The 22,161-nt window shown below is 31.2% G+C and overlaps 1 protein-coding gene across 9 annotated transcripts in view; it reads left to right on the top strand.

Moving 5' to 3' along the window:
• LOC132931966 (polypyrimidine tract-binding protein 2) overlaps window positions 1–22,161 on the top strand; it is a 178,716-nt gene that overhangs the window by 41,739 nt on the left and 114,816 nt on the right. For 6 of the 9 annotated variants that reach the window (XM_060998096.1, XM_060998094.1, XM_060998102.1 and 3 more), the window contains 2 exons: window positions 4,420–4,574; window positions 20,945–21,114. In XM_060998096.1, coding sequence (XP_060854079.1) covers window positions 21,028–21,114 — 87 coding nt within the window. In that variant the 5' untranslated portion in view covers window positions 4,420–4,574; window positions 20,945–21,027. Of the gene's footprint in view, window positions 1–4,419; window positions 4,575–5,598; window positions 6,170–20,944; window positions 21,115–22,161 lie in introns of those variants that run through there. The other 3 variants (XM_060998098.1, XM_060998095.1, XM_060998101.1) reach the window with 3 other exon arrangements.

Genomic DNA, 22,161 nt, shown 5'->3' with positions numbered 1-22,161 from the left:
TATATTATATATCTATATAGTATTATAGTGTATAATTCTAAGTAATTTTAGTTTATTTTGTTTTTTACAGAGTTAAAGATAAATTACAATTTAAAATTAGTTTTTAAGTATGTATTTTTTGATGCAGTTAAAGTGTCTTTGCAAAATCTATCAAAGTTATGTATATATATGATACACCGTTAGGTATATAATATTTTAGTAATGGAAAAAGTATAAATATAAATATAAATATATGCATATATATTTTATAATATGCACACCTGTTTTGTATTTGTTCGTGCACGAGGTGAATACACTATATAATATAGTCTTATATGTAGGTATATATATATATATATATATATATATAACTGTAGTTCCGTAGCTATTAATCAAGGTTTTAATTTAACCGGTGGGATATAAATTCTAATCGCATTATTAAAATTTTCTTCGTAAAAAGGAAATGTCTCTATATAGTGCCTATTGTAGTGATATAAACTTTTTTCGTCATTATTTATTTATTACTGCAACAATAATTAAATTTAGTATGATAATAATATATTATTAAGTCGTTTGTATTTGTAAGTAAGCGAACTATATTTGCATCCCTGCTTATTTTAAAGAAGACCTAAGGTTTTGATTTTTGAAGCGTAATTTAAATTGTTATATTATGTATAGTAGTAAAATTGTATTATTATAGCTGAAATCAAAAAAGGAATTAATTCTGCTTATTACAATAATTAATTTAAATAGATGACTTAATTAAAATGTATAATTTAGTTCTTAATATTAATGGAGAATTATGTATGCAATTTGTACTCACTAATACGTATAATGTGTATATAGTTGTAAATATTTATTTATAATATTATGTAAAATAGTTGTAAATAAGTTTACTTATAGTTACTAAAACTGTGTAACCATTTATGAATTGACTCGGTTATGATGATAACGTGATAAGAACATTTTGGATTAAACGGAGAAACTTCAAAACAAAGGTTTATAAAGTGATTCGGGTGTTTAAAAGTGAACACAATGTATACAAGAGGGATGCAGAACTGATAGTTAAGTTGATTGTACATTTATAAAGTAAGGTAGTTCCTTTAAAACAAAAGCGCTATAACCACTGATTACACACAAATAAACGCGACTTTTTAAATTGTATATCATTATATTCATTGATATAATTTATATTATGTCTGAAATGTTCCTTTGTATGGTGGAAAAGTTATGAAAGATGTTGATAAATATAAAAAAAGCTATTCTTTTTAAATAACGCATTATTGTTCAAATTTCTATGTGGATCGACAACGTATAAATATTTAATTTTAAAATTATACAATTTTGTAGTTTGTATTTAACAAATTTTTCTTCGGAGAAACAGTTTTAATACATCACAGTAATATTTGCTATAATTTTAGATTTAAGCGTTCATTGAAATTATATAAAAAATAGTATATTTTGAAACTCTTAAAAAAAATCCGCAAAAGCTTAGTTCAACAGTTAATGAATGTTTGTAACTATAATTATTTTTTGGCAGTCAAATGTTGTTTTCCCCGAGTAATCTATCATTCATACCTACTGCAGTGCACTGTCATCCCAAGTTCGAAAGATAATAAAAACGAAAATTAAAACCCATCCATTAGTCTGGCGAAGGATTTTTTTTGCTTCCACTCTTGATATATAAATCCTATCGACCTGCAGGATCAATTAGTGACTGCTAAACCCGAAAATCAAAACGTTACAGAGAATGCCATCGCGTAATTCCTCGGTTCATTTCGTTCACTTTAATGGGCCTTCGATAAGCCGCCTCACATTGGTAAATCCTCCTATATATACATGGGTACGTCAGTACCGCTTATAATACATATATTATGGAGTAAAAAACATTAATTTATAGAATTGTTATTTTACAATTATTTCATCACAGTATTTAACTATGTATGTATTGTGTAGAAAAATATTTTTTGATTCCTTACCTTGTATAAATTAGTTTACTGTGCGCGTTTATTACAAATTATAAATTATAATAATATGTAGCATACCTTTAATATTTTTGGTATAAAATACTGTACAATTAACTAATCCAAATAATTGTTTTGATAATTTGTTTTTAAATTAAATTTTATAAAAAGCAGATTATTATAAAAAAACGAACGTTTGATAAAGATTCGGTTTCATTAAAATCTATCTTGTACAATATATATATATATTTATTGTTAATTTCCACAATGTTATTGCGTTTAAAGGACGAAGTTTATAGTACCTATTTAAAATGTTTTTAAAATGTTTTTTTATTTGTATTCAACAGTCTATAATCTTTAGTATGTAGAAATTAGTAAATTAAATAAAGAGTGGTTTGATCGAATTCAGATATTGCTAGTAAACGATGGCTGCATGGATTTATTTAATATTTAATAGATAATTACTAATTAGTAATACTCGCTATCTCTAAAAGTATCAATATTTTTCAAAGTATTATTTTATATATTTTATTTAATGTTACTATACATTTTTTTTTTTTAAAAATGAATAAGTTAATATTTTATGAGATAGCGACTGTAAAAATAATCATTTTGTAGATATGTATTAATGGCAGTATACATTTTAAATTTCATATTCCTTAGCAGAATATAGTTCTGAGAGTTTTGATGTATAAATAGTTATAGCTTATAAGTTTAGAATTTAAAGTTTTTATGTGCAGACTGTTAGCTGCAGACCAAAGTTTAGCCTAGAATACCCTGTGCCACTCACCACTCTGCTCATTCTAACTTAAAATACTTATAACTAATTAATTACTCGTTTGAAATTCTCAAAAAATATTTGGAATATGAAATTAGACATGAATGTTTATTAAGATAATAAGTAAAAAACTATTAGTTATCAGTTGATTATCTCCTTTGGTATCGTGGAACCATAACAATAATATTAAAACAAGTTGGTATTTTATATAGTTAATATATTGATTGCGCCACTTATATATTTTATAGTGTAACAAATCGTTTGAAATATATAATATTCCAATAATGTGTATATCATTAATTTTCTTCAAAATATTTCTTTTATGATGTATTTATTTTAATTTGCGAAATTTCTGTATGCCCATAAATCCACCACAGGGAGCATTCGAATAGAATTAATTTTCGCTAACTGTTTATATAGCGTTTACCAAAACGGTACATATGCATTTATAAATAATATATATATCAAAATACCTCGCATGTACAGGCACATTGAGTAAATATCTTAATCCTTTTAAGCAATATGCAATAGTGGAAGTATACAATGTATTTTAGTTTAGTTCTGGATTTAAACTCCGAGAGAACGATACATACACATATAAATTACGTATATAATATGAATGCGTTCACACAGTTTTTAAAATCAATTATTATATTCATGTTAATATTATACTTACTATTTAATTACTGTCTTTAATATACAGTAGAATTTTGTCTCACGGTGTTTGGATTCAATTTTTAATTACAACTATAGTAATGGAATTTCTATTTAGTCTCCTCAACAATCGAAAGACGTTCGAATACTCACTATACTCGCTATTGTACATAATACATAAACCTACATGTATGACGTGTATATTCTATTCACGGCATCTATTGTTTTCAGAACAAAAATTAAAAAAATTCATTGTTTAATTCTTTATGTAATTCAATTTTTTAGATTTTAAATATTTACTTTATAAAGTGATTATATTCATAATTGTTTTACTACGTGTTACTGTAGTTAGTATACGAGTATACTTGATTTGCCTAAGATTATCTTTTAGTTTGGATAATGGAGTTTCTATATAGGCCAAGTATTATGTTATATACACATTTTATTAATGCACTTAAAAATGTATTTTGTTTAATGCCGTATTTTATATATTACTTAATAAGCATAATATAAGTATCTATAATTAATGTAATTTCTCTATAATTTACAAAGATACGAATTAAGTAATATAGTCATATAGGTATATATAATAATATTATATTTTTTGAATAAATTAAGATTTTTTTATTTAAATATAAATATGGACAGATATTCATACTATAATAATATATCTAATATGAATTGTTATAATATAATAAACGTATTGGAAATATAATAATACTATTTAAATTTTTTATGGATTTCGTTTTTAAAACATTATAATGAAAAAAATAAACATTGAACTTGTAAGATTGAAACTAAGAGTTATACATTTGTATATTTAAATCCGGTTTTAATGCTAATGGAATTATTTTAATGTTAATTATGTAGGTACAGGGTGGACCAACGCGTTTTTTCATTTACCCGTGAAATAGCCACGGGGAAAGCGGTAATACGAGTACACCGCGGTGGTCCACCCTCGGTGTATATTCGAATCGTTTTTCTAATTTATTTTATTGCTGATAAAATGTTTAATATATGTTTTATATTTATGAAAAATTGCAGTCGATCGAACGTGTACCGTCCGCCAGTCTAGCCGTCAGCGTAAAGCTTCTTTCGCGAACAGTAATCGAATGGAAAACGTCGTAACGATGGCTATATAATGCAGCCTGAGTATAGTTTTTGCAGATCAGCTATACCAAAAATCGTGTCGATCACAGGTAATTTAAAAAAGTCAACATAATATGATATGAACATCGGTGTTTAAAGAAAAATGCACGTGGTTTGCACAACGCGATAATGCGTCTTTAATGAACTATCTCGGTATCTTGGCGAGAATTATGGGTGCGCAATAATATTACACTGATTGCAATATAATATATCATTATTACTATAGGTGTATATACGGTCGTATAATTATAGCCGTTTGCAATCCCCGCGGTATAACGTGAAATAATATTAATCTCACAGAACAGCGACCTTGTGATCCGTTTTGCTCGGTACGCGATTTTTGCGATTTCCGACGAACGGACAGTAATCGGACGACAAAGCGTAGTGTGCACGCATAGTATCGCGGCATACAATATATTATGTTATGTAATATATATTATTATTATATCTTATGTTCTTAACACACACCGTCAGCAGATTGTTATTTTTAATATATTTTTATTATTATATTATTGCGTCCGTCAAACGCGCAGAGGCGGCGGCGGCGGTGTATAACGGCATAACAACGATAATTAATAATTAACAATAAAATATTATAATATTATCGTAATGGTGGGTGACGGCGACGACGACGAGGAAGGACATCGTCGTCGTCGCCGCCGATGCACACTCTGTATAACTCGCGTTATTAACCATTAGACATATATACCTATACACCGCGAGCGCACACCGTTCGCCCCGTACACGCACACACACACACACATACACATACACGGGCGCGCGCGCGCAGGTTTTCATGGTGGCGCACATCTGCCTCTCGGGCCGAACAAGCACGCACGCACGCACACGTATATGCCTCGGCACCAACTCGCGTATAATATACCATAATAATAATAATAATAATAATAATAATACGGTCTGTGAAAGAAAAAAATTGTACACACGCACACGCACCGTCCGCAGCGCGCGTACGTATAAACACGTCACGTGGTGGGGGGACGTGGGGTCCGCCGCCGCCGCCGCTGCCACTGCCGACGACGACTGCGACGACTGTATGCTATACGACGAATGGGTAGGGTGTGCTGCTCTGCGTTGCGGCGTACAATATACGTGTGCGTCGCCGTGCCCGTCGCCGAGCCGCGTCTGTTGTGTGTCGGCGAGTGCTGCGTGTGTGCGTGTGCGTGTCTATCTCTCTCCGTGGCTCCGCGTGTCGTCGAATCGTCGTCCGCGTCGTTGCTGCTGTTGCCGCTGCTGCTCCGCGTCTCCGGGCTGTATAGCTCTCCACCGTGTCTTCGCGTCGATTATCCGGAGATCCGATAACATATTAATATTTATAATACATAGGCGTTCGAATAAAACGTACCATAACCGTCCAGCGTGTGTTTCGCGCCATGTCGTAGTGAACGCGAAAGAAATCGAAGAAAACGCGCGCGAAAAGAACCGAAGGGTTAGTCGAAGGTATCCGCAGCAGCTGCACTGGGGCGGGTTTTTTCTCTCACCCCTTAGACCACCGCGATTCGTTCGCGTCCAAACGCAGTCTACACGTCCGAAACAAATCGTTCGCGGCCGAACTTCGCCTGTCTGCAGAGCAGTCTGTCACGTCGAAATCTGTCCGGTCGCTCGCCCGATCCACCGGTGTCAGTAAGTAAGTACTCCCGTCATATTTCATTGTAGAATCGTATCTCGCGTAGCTATAAATACGATATTCTATTCTGTTATCATTAAACGTCAGCACTCTGTGCTTTGTACCGCCTAAACCATCACTTTTGACCCTCCCCGCGACCGAGTTTGCGGTTATCTCGTTTCTATAGAGCACTACGATTAAAGGGCCGGCTGGAGACTTCAAGGAGTGCAACGCGCTGGCCACAGTCGTCGGGGTAAATCGATTTCGCGGGGTTGGTGGGGGAATCCGATAGATCGCGATCGTCCGGTTACTGTTTTCATTCTATACCGAGTGCGACGACACCGAACTCTGGCTCGTCTCTTTGTTTTATTCGTGTTATTATGTTGAAACAATCGTCGGCACGCACCGTATAATGCAATGCACAATATTATTGTATGGAGTGTATAGGGTCCGCGTGACGTACAATGCATGATTACACATACATATATAATGTGACATGTATAGAAGAGGAAACTATGCCCAAACAGCGCTGCGAGAACGCCCGGTATTCATTCACTTCCCGCGCCCTTCGGACGGGTTCGATTTTGTTTTCGTGTTGACGTGTCATGTGCCATCGTGGTGTACCATTGCTTGCGTATGAAATCCCCGGAAAAATGAACGAAAGCATCACGGTTTAAAAACCCGTTTAGACCTATCGGCGATCGGACATTTTTTACCTGCCGGTCGCGGTCGTTGCCCGACATACGCGACATAATAATACGTAAATGGCAAACATAATACGATACGATATCGTAGGGCTTTACCGCGAACGCCAGTAAACATCTGGAGCCGTGCGTGACATACGAGCGCGGCGTGCGTACTTGTTGCTGCTCTTTTGCGATAACAGTAGGTAGTATAGGTACTTGTTAATCTTATCTCGGTCGATCTCCCGCATACGATCTACGAAAGCGGTGGAATGGACACTCAAAGCGTAATAATGTTTCGGAAATCGCGGTTTTTTGGACTTCTATCATTTATATTTTGGTCTTCGTGGATATCATATTCATAAAATCATAAGGTTGTACGGACGTCGTCGTTAGGGTCGATTTTCGACAACAATGGAACGACAGTGTTTTTTGGTCGAGTATTTTGTCTGTTTCTTTCCCTCAAAACCCCCGTCGACACCGTTCATCGTATATTATTAATATTATTATTATTATTATTATTCGTCGACGGTCGTTATTTTCCAGGGGATTTTAAGTAACCTCTGCCGCCGCCGCCGCCTTCGTTATGCTCGGATACGAGACGGGTATTTTAACTGTGCCACTCCTCGTGCACCTCCTGCCATCACCCCGGCCGAGCACTCGGGTATATAATAATAACAATAATATTATATTATCATAATATATGGCAACAATCGAGTCACATCGACTGTTATCGTAAACAACTGCCACCGACTCTGCTGCTTGTTGCACCGGGGAAAAGTGCATTTTACTCGTTTCGATAAAACGTCGGTATATTACCTACCGTAGTATAGACCGTTCTCGCAATTATATTATAATGATATTATACCTTCAACCTACGGTTTTTTAAAAACATAATATTGTATACCATATAAATTATATGAAGATATTATTATTATTATTATTATTATTCTTATTGGAATTACTGTAGTGCATCGTCGTATAAAGAGGTACGTTGTTGCTGTCGTCGTCGTCGTCGTACGTCCGAGTCGCAAGCGAGTCAATCGCCACTGTCACTGTTAACCCTTAATCACTGACCTTTTCGTGCGAAACAATACGCACAGAGAACGGTATTTCGCAGCGCGTATAACATGCTCGCGGGCAATTTAACAATCCCGTGCATTGTATTTCCACACACGCGCGCGCGCGCACGAGAGCTCACAGTTGCTAATTAACTACATTTACACACGCGCAAACACATACGTATCATTTGTATATGTTACGTAGGTACTATAAGTCTGTGTATGTGTGCTCGTTGTCGGTCGTTCGTCGTCGGATGGGGAGAGGGTGGGCGAGCATAAATCATCGCGTCATTCGTCGGTACGCGTTTCGAATCTGTGGCTGGTCCGTCTAAAGAGGGACAGAAAGCGGGAGAGATTGACGTTCAAATCATTTACGATCGCAAGCGCAGGAAAGCGTATTGGAAAAGCCACGTTTAACGATTGTCGTTTTCAATCTCTGATAATGATATAAGTATACGATTCGTGTACGGGTCTTCCTCTCCTCCTCCAACAAAGTATAACGACCTGTGCCGCGACGGCCGATTGCTTTGCCGTCCGGTTTTTCGTTTTTTTGCGATGATGACGATTGATCTCGATTCATAGAGAAGTGTTTCCGCCGTTCACAGCGCCGCAACAACCGTCATTCTCACGTCGAAATTTAACAATTTCCTTGAGTGTAATATCGTATTATTAACTCGTATAGTGTATAAATTGTATAATATATTATTACATTCATATATTTAGGTTTATAGGGAGCTCGAAAAATAATAACTCGATCAAGGTTTTTTTTCCACTCTCGGCTATTCACACGATATGCGCAAAACGATTTCTTTTGATCGTCCGTTTTCATTACGGCGGTGCTAGTGCGCTAGCCAGACTACGTTTGTAGTTTCCGCTATTGCCTTTGGACGATTATTTGTTTTGTTTTTTGTACAAGTTTTAAGCATATATATATATTTTTTTTATCTTCATTTCGTTTGTTGCCTTTTTCAGTAATTTAGAACAAATAACAACGCACAAAATACAAATACAAATAATAATAATAATACAAAAAAAAAAAAAAACAACGATACAAGTATAATATTATAAAAATGTATTGTGTAACACCAACATTGCTATACTTCATCACTAGCCCTATCGGGTGGATTTAAATAACTATTCGAGTTTGGAACTACCGCGTATTTGGGATTTTATTGTGTACGGAGAAGTTATCTATGCCTGTAAACGTTTAATAAAATAAAAATGTAATCCGTATATTGTATAGAAAATGTATAAAATAATTATTTTTGGTCTATAAAAATGTATAAATTAATGTATTTGTTTCTAGATATATATTACAATATTGTTTGTTTTTAAATTTCATCGAAATAGTTTCTGTGGTTTTTGTTGATTGTTTGCAAATGGTTTTTTATAAAACTATTTGAAGAGTTAAAAAAAATATTTGAAAAAGATTCGAATTTTTGTCAAATCTCCAATTTATATGAAATGCCCGAAACTTATTGAATCAATCGTCTACTAGAAAAAGTGTGAACGGAGTACGCGGGACAAAATAATTTATTGTAATACCATTAGTTTCCTTGGTTAAATAAAGTCCTTGATACTATTGTATGAATTTAGTTTTTGCCAATATGTGTGTTTAGTAGGTATATCATATTTATACATTTAAAGAGGATATAAATTTACCTTTAAACAATAGCGTTTAATATAAAATGGTAATAATAATGCTTTGTTTCGATAAAAATATATATTATTTTTATTATTTTTATAAATTTCTATTAAATTATTTATACATGTAGCATTGGAGCCCTCTAATTTCGAATGATCATCAATCAAATCGAAAATACATATTATAAGCAAATTCAAGTTTAAAATAGTTGTAGGTTTCGTTTTCATGGTGCGTTTTATCTGAGTGTTATAATAAATCACATTTGCCGTTAGTTTTATTATGATATATGTTATGTTATATTTATATAATAACCTGGTAAAGAAAAAAAATACTAAATTAATAATTTGCCGTAGGGAAAATTAAGAATACGTCACCGTATATCGTACTTACCTATTCAATAATAATAATAATATTTTATACCTATACTCGGTGACTCATCGGTATTATAAGATTCCCTCGACTTCTCTATATAATACTATATAAATGTGTGTACACGTTTTTATAACACTTTTTTGTTATTTTATTTTCTGTGTATGTAAGTACCCACGATACGTCATAGATATACTTTATATAATGTATACCGTTTAAATAAACATATATATCATACCTTATGACAAAAATTACTAGACGATTTACTTTGAAATTAAGACGGATCTCAGTTGCCAAGTTCTATGTGCAAGTCACATTCATCACTATTCGTTATTCACCAACTTGTAGTCATATACTCGGGTCTGTTCAATTAATTAGTTTATGGGTCACAAGAACTTACCCGTCATCGTATTACTTTCAAGTTAGTACCTATATGATGTAGTGTCTGTACGCAGTCTAAAAACCAAAGTGCTATTTTGAGGTCGGCTAAAATACACACGCATACACATGTTATATTATATTATTTACTAGTATATAGTGACGACTATTCGTGTACTACAAGAGAGCCGCTATCGGTATTTTCGGTCGTTTTTAATGATCAATAGACGCGCGGCCAGTCTGCGGTTATTATAAGTTATATTCATTACTGTCGATCATAACACATATGTAGATAGCACAGGTGGGTATATGGGCAATATAAATTACTGCGCGTATTTTGTGTTTATCTTTTCGTTTATTACCTATCACCGTGAGCTGCAAAACCCCCGCTTTCTAACGCATTTTGTACATGAATTAAAACGATAGGTAAATAATAATATGTATACGATTATTTAACGAAACAGTTCAAAGTTTTAATTTGTTAAATTATATACTGTACATTTCGGTTTCGCGTGTAAATTATACAACCACTGTATAATTTTATCGCCGAAAACGTATTCGCGTCTTCCAATTAACAACGAAAACGTACGTAGGTATATAATTTGACTTTTGTCAATGAGACCGTAGAGTAGAATAATAAATTATTATGTACACACAACTCTTTTTATTTTTCACTGAGCTCTTCTTTTAATAATTCATCTCAAGTATGATGGTTTTTTTCTCGTTCATATTATACGCATCACCATCATCAGCCGCTCTTGTATCCGCACCACTCGATTTTCCGACAGCAGTGTTATCGCGCCGCGAGTATCTAATAATATGATATAATAATAATATATAATATGACACTATACGGTTCACAGTATTGTCCGGAAACGTTTTCCCGGCTTTCGTCGCCTGTTCGTCGCATACGCACTTGTATATACATGTAGAGCATAATATATATATTGTGAGTGCACACACTCATACTCACTCACACACATATACATACACATATACACACACTCGACCAACCGCCGCCTGTTTGGAGAATCCAAAATCGATGTGACCGACTGAAAACCGCAAACCGACGTTAATTAGCGTTATTATTTCGTATACACACCAGTTCGCCCCGTCGTGTATAGTGTGTAGTCTACCCTATTCGAGCGCAGGCCTACCCCTTTTTACTTCATCCCCTACAGCGCGTCACTCGGATTACACACTCGCGGAGTGTGTTGGTTATATCCCACTCCCAAAACAGAGCGTGCGTATATATAAAATAATATTGTTTTAAAATCGCTATTACTGAAAATGTCCGTGACCACTACGGTATACTTACTACACGGCGTGATGAGATCGATAAAAATGTTATTATTATTATATTGAAACAAAATAATAAGCACTATACAAATTATAATGATCTATATACATCATATCGATGGTTATATGCGATTAAACGTTCCAGCCTGCAGTCTACGATTTCGGTTGAATTGTATTAGCAACATAAACTTTATAGTTTGTATGCCAAAAAATTGAATAATTTTAAAAACGAAGCGTATTCAAAATGCAAGTTCCTTACACACATTAGATACACTTATCTCCGCGTGAATAGTATTATTTCTACAAGCTCTAACTTCGACACTGCAGCTATATATCAGTTTTTATAAAATATATTTCGTAATTTAACGAGTTTCTGCAGATTTGGGGTTTATTTCAAATTTAAACGCAAAACATTTCCACAGAGACAGACTACTGGATTGTGGTTTAGGGCTATATATGAGAATTAGCCACTAAAATTATTGTCAGAGGCATTATTAAATTTGACCTGTTTTTTTATAACACCATCACCAATCATCGATGAATCTATATGACAAAATATACCGTGAATTTTCAATTATTCGGAGTTATTTATTATTATTTTTTTTGGCTCTTCTGCCATTTCAATGAACAAATTGCCATACCCATATAAATATATAATTATAATGTATAATTGATTAGCAAAAAAAATTATAAGTGGAACTTTAAATAGTTTAAACTGCATAGAAGCTGTCATTTTGGCTCTCCTGCAGTAAATTTGTTAAAAATAATTTATATTATATATGCATTAAATCTTATCAAACATTTTGTCCGATTTTATTATATTATATCGACGGCATCATATGCATACTTGTTTTTTATGTTAATGTTCAATAATTCTTCATGGTTTGTATATTAATTTCTACAGTTTGGAATACGAACAGTACACCATGAATATTAGGTATGGACAAACAGACTTGGTCGTTTGCTGTATAATATGCAATCGTTAAAACTCATAGGTACGATATAGTTGTGCAATTGACTGTTTTTGCAGTAACCAGCTATACGTTGTTATTATTTTTTGCATCAGAATTTTTAAAATGATTTTTTTTTTTATTTATCTTGAGACTGTTTTATTGGTCCGTAGCGTTATTATTTTAACAGTTTTCGATCCTATCGCGTACAGAAATAAATATAAATATATACGTATTTTTTTTTACGGTTGGCGCATTATTTTTAACGATCCGTCGTCCACCCTCGCCCGACACCCGTTGTTGGATCTTAACTTTAAACTCGAGCCAAATACCCATTATGCACACATGGCCCCCTTAGACGCGGGTTTCCAGATAAACGGATGTTGACCACCAGCCAATACCCCGAATGACGTCATGTAATGTGCATAGTATGTCATTTTAATTGGTCCGGAAATATGATTTATATAATATTATAAATTCGTTATACATTTTTGCAAATTTCTATATAATAATAAATTAAAATCACGATGTTCGAACATCTTATTGCTGTGTGGTGTATTCGTGTTGTAGCCGGTTGTCACGATTTTGCTCATCTGCAAGTCCCAACGATCTTTGGGTTGGGCGAATTCGCGGTCTTAGTTCGACATAATTGTCGTTTCGTAATAATGATAATAACAATAATTATTATTACTATTATTATAATCATAATAATGAGAACTTCGTCAGAGAAAGTTTACAAAAATATCCGTGTAAAAAATGTTGCAACACTTAACTGATACACGAGTATTATTAAACTAGGTGTTACAAAACAATAGTATATTTATAATTATTATTTATTATTTAATTTATTTAATTGTATTTAATGTAAATGATGCCAAGTTTGTTTATATTGATCAAAGTTTTGGAATAGACAAGTGGCATCAAACTATCAAAGTATATTATAAACACTTAATATCTAGTTATACTTAAATTAAATGAGATGAATATGACAGATAGAACTACAGATATTAGACGTTTATTTTATGGTAATAATTAATTTTAACGACCCTTTTATGTACAATTTGTGTTATTTTCCTAAATAATTATTTATATTATTGATATTTCAGGTACTATTATTTCATCTAAAGTTACCGTCTAAAAGTAATCAATTTGTAATTGTTAAGTTGTAAAGTTCAAAATATTCTTATTATTTTCTTGTTCAATGCTATTCGTTTAAAATGTAAATATAATGTATGGTACTATAACAGATTGTCTATTGCGAGCGTATTTTACTTAAAAGTAATTTTTAATTAATATAGTTTTATATTAATTTACAATTTCATAAATCATTTCATATTGTAAAAACAATTTATAATTTTTTTTTTTATTAAATCTAGGTAAATAATTATATATTCAAGGATTCTAAATAAATTAATTCGATCGACTTGGTTAGGTTACGCAAATAACAATGGCATAATTAAATAATTATTTAATTGGGAGGGTGAAGGGTCTTTAGACTTTATAAAATGAGAGAGCAAAGAATCAGATTGTGGTAACTACTTCAGGTAATAGTAATATCGAAGTAAATCTTAAGGCAAAAATAAACAATCAAACTTAATGTCCGACAAGAAAATATATAAATCAATATAAACATTAAATATACAAATTATACTTCGGTGTTTTTTTTATAAATTATGTATACTGTACATATAATGTATATCTTATGCACTTTTATATACAACAAGGTTAGATTTTTAAAGTTTCAATCGTTTTTCTAACCTTTTTTCAAAATAAAACTTAAATTTATTGAGGTTTAAAATGTCTTATAAAAAATGTCTGGTCATAAATTATTTGTAAAACTTATTCTCCTGATGTATCCCAACAAAACGAAATTCCTTTAAATTTCTTAAGTGCGATAATAAAATAATAATTCCTTATAATTTTACTCATATAAAATATCAAACTGCATTACCATTCATTGCAATTTTTGAGGTTTTTTTATTTAAAAGAAATATTTGCAATCTATATTCTTTAAACCAAGACAATTATAGGTATACATATTATAATTGGATACACGTGTGAGGTAGTCACATGTAGTACCTAATCAAATGCAAGTACTACTCTCATTAGTAGTATTTTTGAAATATATAATTTAAAAACGAAAATACCAGTATTATTTATTTTTCTGTACTATCTCAGTGTCTCGTACCGTACAATAATAATAATAATAATATAAATATGCTTATTATGTTAAAACAGCTTCACGCTATCTGTTAACTTAGTAGTAATATATATTTATTTATCGTACTTCATCTCGTTGCCATTCAATGTCACCACTATAATACATATACCGTGTGCCCCCTTAATGGCACGTATTTTCTCCCATAAACATTAAAATTTAACGTTATTATTATTTTCTTGTTGTGAATATGTGATTTACATTCAACACATGTGTTCAGTTAATATATTATATATAGAACGGTACAATATAGGTATAGGTGCATGTGTAGCTATAATATAATACATGTGACGACGAGAATTTTTTTTACTCAAAGTCTGTATGTAGGTGGCAAATACCTATTATGTATCTATTTTATATTTGTTATCGTTTTTTAACGTTAAGCGTATATTTTGAATCGGGCAATCGTAACTTAACATCAGGTATTTATGTATGTATCAATAAAGGCAAATTTAATAAAATCAAATAAATAGTAATCGCTGAAGTGTAAAGTTTTCTTGATTTGATCGAGCAAAAAAATAAATTTAAGCATTCAATTTGCTTTATACATATACTTACCTATGATAAATGTTGCATACTTGTTCCATTATTATAATATATAATTTATACATTTCTCAATTTCAATGTTGTTAATGTTCATGGTAAAATTGAAGATATAAATATTTCATTTATTTGTTGTGTACATAATATTGTAATATATCACGATAATAAATAATTCACGAACAATCTTTTATATACCTATTTTAAAAATTACATTTGTATTTAAAATCAATGAGCCCTCTAGTAATCACGTCAAATTCATTTAATTTATAAGATTACAGTATCGTTTTACCAATTTAAAATCGTGTGAAGTTTTTGTTTTTCTTTAAGTATACACATAGGTATCACATTTAAGTCTTGTGTATAAATAAAATGAGCGTGATTTATTTAATTATCACCCATTTTTGTTCTTAGAAACATTTGAGTTGGTGGTATCAAACTCTGTTTTTAGAAGGTTACACAGTTATAGAAACCTCGCTACTCTCCTTTGTAGATCAAACCCTTAAGGGTTCTGCGTTCTCTCTGACCCTCTACATCTTGTCATCAACTAATTAATATTACATTTTTACCGTGCCGAGGTAGGGGATGATAGCCTGCACTTCACCGAAAACGTGGTCAGTTATTTACGCTGAAAGGTTTGGTTATTACTACATATTATATGAATCCACTTCAAAAATAATGAATCTCATATACTTACTTTAAATTCGAATCACACAATAAGTTAAAATATAATATACTATGCTATTATTAGTTCTATATTATAATACTTGAGCGCGTGAGTATATTAAATATTAATGAACTGTAGGGATACTATAGGAGTATGATATATATAAATACGATATATGCCGTATTCTTAGTTAATAGTATATTTACTTTTTTTATTTATTTTCGTGTGCATATAATAATTTTAATAATTCTCATTATTATAATTCTAAACATTGTTTAAATATTCATTACATGTTATGTATTCAATAAGTGATTATGATATTATAGTAGTATTGAAAAAATATTAATTATGGCTTATTTGGTTAGTATAAGGATTGGAATATAAGTGCAGTATTGTTTGTATTGGTTGAAAATATTGCTTTATGATTTAAAACATAATATTAAATAAATATTTATGCCCAGCCAAATAAAATTGATGGATAATTTTATGGACATTAGAAATTTCACATACAATCCACATTCAATATTAATACAATCTCTTGATTGTGTATAATTAATATTTATCCAATCCTATAGCATTTTTCTTTTGCTGTCTGAAACTAATTAGATTTCTGAATCTTATAAAAGTTATTTTAGTTAAATTATATGGGTTATTTGTTAATAATTTATTGTAAGCATTTCTAGTTGTTTAATAAGAATTTATTAATTCATGAATATTCGAGAATATTATTCGGGCGTTAAGAAATCCTTGAGAACTATTTGAACTGGTGATATCTGCTGCAGCTCAAAGAGGGAATTTTAATTAACAATTTTATTTTAACCATCCTTGAGAGTAAAATTTATATATTTTGTACGAATGATAAATGCTATTTCTTTTTTTACAAAACAATCACAAATTCGACGTGGATCCTGAAGAGTTTTATACAACAATTGTGAAAATGCAGCACTTTAGATATATGGCTGTCATTTTTTCCGATGTATTTTTATAATATTTACAACTTTCGTTTCGCAAAAGCACTTCAGTAAAGGGTGTTGAATTTAATTACAACAAAACAACCCGGTGAAAAGAAAAACGATAAAAATATTAAAAAGACAATAAACAATGTATACTCTACACAACTAACAACTATAACAAGTGTAATAATAATGAGATGACAAAACGGAAATTTATACTCGCGTATTATATAGTTATCGATAAATTTAAACGATGATTCAAATATTATAAAATATATAGTTTGTTTGTGTTAAAAAAAAAAAAATGTTAAGCAATTTCTTGACAGAGTTCTTCTGATATTTTATATTTATTGTGTACTCACAATGATGTAGTTTATAAATGTTTGAAACAGACTTTCAAAAGTGCACTGTATGTATACTGATTGTATAATGTCTACATAAGTTTTGTGTTGAAAGCGTTGCCGAATATATGTTGCTTATACAGTTATACATCATGTATCTATTATTTACAAATTCAAATTCATATCACCTATAATATTCTTAAACACATCATGTATTTTGTATTTTTGTCTGTACAATTTAACAAAATCAAGTGCTCGTCATATTGGTGTAAATAATGGTAATCGGTAAAAAATACAAAAGGGAAAAAAAGAACCAATTGAAAAGATAGATGTAGTATTAATAAATATAAAAAAATTGATGTAATCATGCGTGCATTCATTATTATTTAATTTACACTTTATGCGATGCTTTTATTTTGTTTTAATAAAATATAACACATGTAGAGTAAAATAAGTTCTTATTACTGGAAATTCTCTGTGTAGACCTTTTCACACTTTCCTTCATTCTTTATAATTTTTATGCTGTATGCTATTATTTGACTATAAAAAATTTAGTCTGTTGACTATCATTAATATATTAATTCTTAAATGTTCTTAAGGTGGTAAATGATAGATTTTGAAGAGTATACTTGTATTGTGAGTACAAAGGTATCAAATATTTTACTCGGAAATGTTTCACAAAAATATAACTAATTATCCAGGAATACTAAGAACTATATAGTATTTTAAAAGCCGGTCCTTTTATGACAACAGAACATGTTAAACATACTTTAATATATTTTTGTTTTTTTTTTTCTTTGTTGTTTTTTCTCTTAATTTTTTGCCTTGGTCTTTTCGGGATTCGATAAATTTGATGAACCACATTCTTTATCCTGTGCAGCATTATAATACTTTTACTTTTTTTAAATTAGCAATCGAAAACTGACTGAAAGCCAATGAATACTTCAGTAATTATTTTAAAATGTATATTTATTATACTGTTTATGAAAAAATCTTTTGTTGTACATTTGTCATTAGAATAAATTAAAAACTGTGACAATATTTGTAAATTAACTCGTTTATGCCTTGAGTCTACATGTCAGTCAACTGTACAGCGAATATAAAATGTAACGTTTCTAAATAAACGTTTCATTTTTAGATTTTATTTCTCAACTATTTTAGATTTTATTTGTTAGTCAAGTATCGTGTCAATGAAATGTTATCACATTATAATTGAAAAAAATGTATAGTCTTAACATAATCTTATTCAGTACAAAAAGTATGCAAATTGTTAGAGTGTACGTTTTATATTAATGTGATTATTTGTCATAATATGTGTGACCCTTTATTTTTTACTTGAATAGTTGCACAAAAAACAATAGAAATTTAATGAGTTAGATTTGAAATTTAACGGAAATAATAATATAGTGAAAATGTTTAATCGATGTATTTGTTTTTATAATTTGATGCGTTGTTGTACTTTGGTTAAATCTTTATAGTGTATGACGCAAAATAGTATATTTTTTCTATAACAAACCGTGTGTTTGGAATGTTATGAGTTCTGACCTACTGGGTGTAATATTGTACCATACATATTTATAGATAGATATTGATATTGACAGTATTTTGGCGTGTGTTTATAAACAACATACAATAATAAGGTTTTAGTGTTATAATAATATAAAACATTACTAAGGATATTCTTCATATCATAACGTGTGGTGCAGTTGAGCCGGAAGTCAGAATGGTGATTATTTTTAATTTTTATTTATTTTGTGGATTTCGTATGCTTTGATTATACACGTGATACACAAAACAATGTTTTCTTAGATAGTTAATTGTTTTTATATTTTTGTTCCCTAAGTCGGCTGTTTTTTCAAATACCTACGTATTATATTATAATAATATACTTCTGTTATGTTGACTTATTTTAACCGACTGACGGGAGTTTTTTTGCATAAATGTCTTATGAAAGAAAAAAAAACATTAGAGAAAAAATAGCCGGTATTGGGTTTTTGTGGCGCCTTCGCGCGGTGCTGTATGTTGGTTCGGGTGAACAGAAAATAATAATAATAATAATAATAATAATAATATTCGTTCTCACGGGAACAGGTGATTTCTAGACGTGTTCGAAAAAAGGGGATGTGGGTTGGTTCTTTTTTATATACAGGTATACATTCTTTCGATGTGTACATAATTATTACCGTGTTCGAAGCGATCGTTTTGGGGGTGTCTGTGAAGGCTATAAAAAAAACCACATTCCGGGTTCACTACGTATACGTATATGCACACATAATATATAATATATAAACCGCCCGAAGCGGGTGTATTTTGTTTCACAAATCTTTCAGACGTTTCGGAGTGATATATTATTATAATTATAATTCTTAGGTTGAGAGAGAATCGTTGTATGACGTTTTTCGATTGTTTAGGTCACGATCTTCCGTATATTTTTCGAAAATGTGTTAACATACCTCGTCAATGCGAAAAAACGACGTCTATTGTTCTAACAATGTGCCGAGGAATTTTAATTGCATTTCTTTTCACACGTCGAAATACATTTCTAATGATTTTTTCGATGTCTTCTCGTTGTATAACGGCTATGTAAAAATTGAGTTTATTATATTATAGTTTTCTTGTATAGTATAGTTTATACGCGGTCTTTGGGTTTATTTGAGGTAGTCAATTTAACAACAAAATGAATCTCGTTAGATTTTTATGATAGTTGTTGTACTGCGTTCGACGTTGATACAACGTACAAGTTTATACTTTGCGAAAATGACGTTTTAAAATATCTGTTTGTCTTTACATGGTGTTTGTATGTTTTTGGTTTTTCAAAAAAATATGTACGCGGTGAATATAAAATGAACCATCCAAAACGTGGCCCAGCGTTTATTCTTTATGTATATTGCATATATACAAATGTTGACGAATTTATAGTGTGTTCTCCTCCGGGCTTGGTGTACGAGATCCCGGCCATAAAATATTCACATAAAATACCAAAATCCTATGTGAGTGTATATGTATATTGTATGTGTTTAAGGTATAAACACGCTCCGCTTGGCAACCCCTGGACGACAATTTCCATTTTAGCGAGCGTGTACGACCAAAATATAATATAATTTTTACATACGCGTCTAAATATAATAACGTCTGTTGAATTTAAGCCCACCACTGCGACCGTCTAGCGTTTTTTTTTATATCAGTGGTCATGTGTGGTTTTCTTTTTGTAACGTATACATAAAACAACTTGAATTGTGTTGGTGGTCGATCAGAACGGCGGCGTATTATAGAACGAACGCTCACGTGTGCGTGTGTGTGTGTGTGTGTGTGTGTGTGTGTGTGTGTGTGTGTGTGCGTGCGCGTAATGCGTTTATTTAAGATTTGTAGTAATAAATTAGGCGGAAATGCATATTTACATGATATATTATATTAATCGTTCGGGAAAAGCTGCGTAATGTAGATGAATTCGATAAAATAAAAATCTGAGATTTTAGATTCTAAGCCTTGTCTATATTAAAATGCATCATTTTTGCAGTACGTATAATGTACCTATAATGCCCGTTCTCTTCTATCTTTAAAAAAAACCTTCTGAGAAACCTTTGAAGTTCGAGAAAAGGATTTTCTCGGTGATCATACATTGTGTGCATTACATATAATACGATACATTATACGTCTTATTAATAATTTATGTACGTTACTAACTGTTACAGGTATATTGCAGATATAAGATATTGATCATCGTACTCCAATACTTCTCGGCCGCCATCTGTGTTGCAATCATCTCGCGGCTGCAATGAAGTATCCGTTGTTTTCTGAAGACTCTCCGAATCAGCAAATCGACGACAGCCTACAACTATTCTCTTTCAAGCGTCGTTATCAGGTACCCTTCTTCATCCATCTCCGTTCAATGTACCATCTATATGTGAGCGTGTGTGGTCGAAATTTCAAACTCGTCTAATCGTCAATATATTTATATTGTTTATATTTTGTGTGTTGGAGCTCGCGGTTGTTTCTGAAATTATCCTCCGACGTTGCGTTAATATTATTAACACGTCAAACATCCTCTGTTTTTCGTACCTGAAAAAAATCGTAAGTGCTGTATTAGTGCAGGGTGGTGGTGGCGTTCAAATGTGCAATGTGTCAAGAATTCTTACTTTAAAATGATGTTAAGTTATTATTCACGTAATAATAAGAGGTACGAGCGTTTATTCGAAATACACGTGCTTAAAATTATTGTTATCCACTGGACGAAAAGCTTTAGCATTTATGTTAAAACCGTTTGTACGAGTAGAAGAGATTATATATGTTTACGATTTACGTTGAAGGATATCGATTTAAATGTCATAATATTATGTATAATGTAGCGATTTAGAAATTACTCAAATAATTGTTTAAAATATACAGTGATATTGTGCACTAACAAAATAATAATAGCATATTATTAGAACACACGTAAGCTATCGGTCGTAAATATCTCGACTGATTATAGTATTATATATTATATATATATATATAGTATATACCTAGTATTATAATTTTTTAGTCATCAAATCGAAATTTTCTCAAGTAAATTGACATATTATCACGTTTTTATAAAAACTTTCCATATAGATAAAATAAAAAAAAATATATGGACATTAAAATATTACTAGATTACTTTGAAGACATAGTTATATAATATATGGTTTATAATATGATACAAATTTAAGGTATTGTTTATGAAATCTTCGTATGTTATACCTACAATCGTTAGTCGTTAGATTCTATTAACCTATGAAATTTCGCTTATACTTTATTAAATCAAACTAAATTAAAGAAGGTATACTTAATGCGACATCGAATGGATCACGTAGTTTGGTCGTACAAATAAACATAGAGAATTTTGACTGGCTTTAAGATTTTGTGCGTATTAAATATTAATGATATA

The sequence above is a fragment of the Rhopalosiphum padi genome, chromosome 1 (assembly GCF_020882245.1).
Source record: "Rhopalosiphum padi isolate XX-2018 chromosome 1, ASM2088224v1, whole genome shotgun sequence".
NCBI classification, from domain to species: Eukaryota; Metazoa; Arthropoda; class Insecta; order Hemiptera; family Aphididae; genus Rhopalosiphum; species Rhopalosiphum padi.
This window is presented reverse-complemented; position numbering and strand designations above follow the sequence as displayed.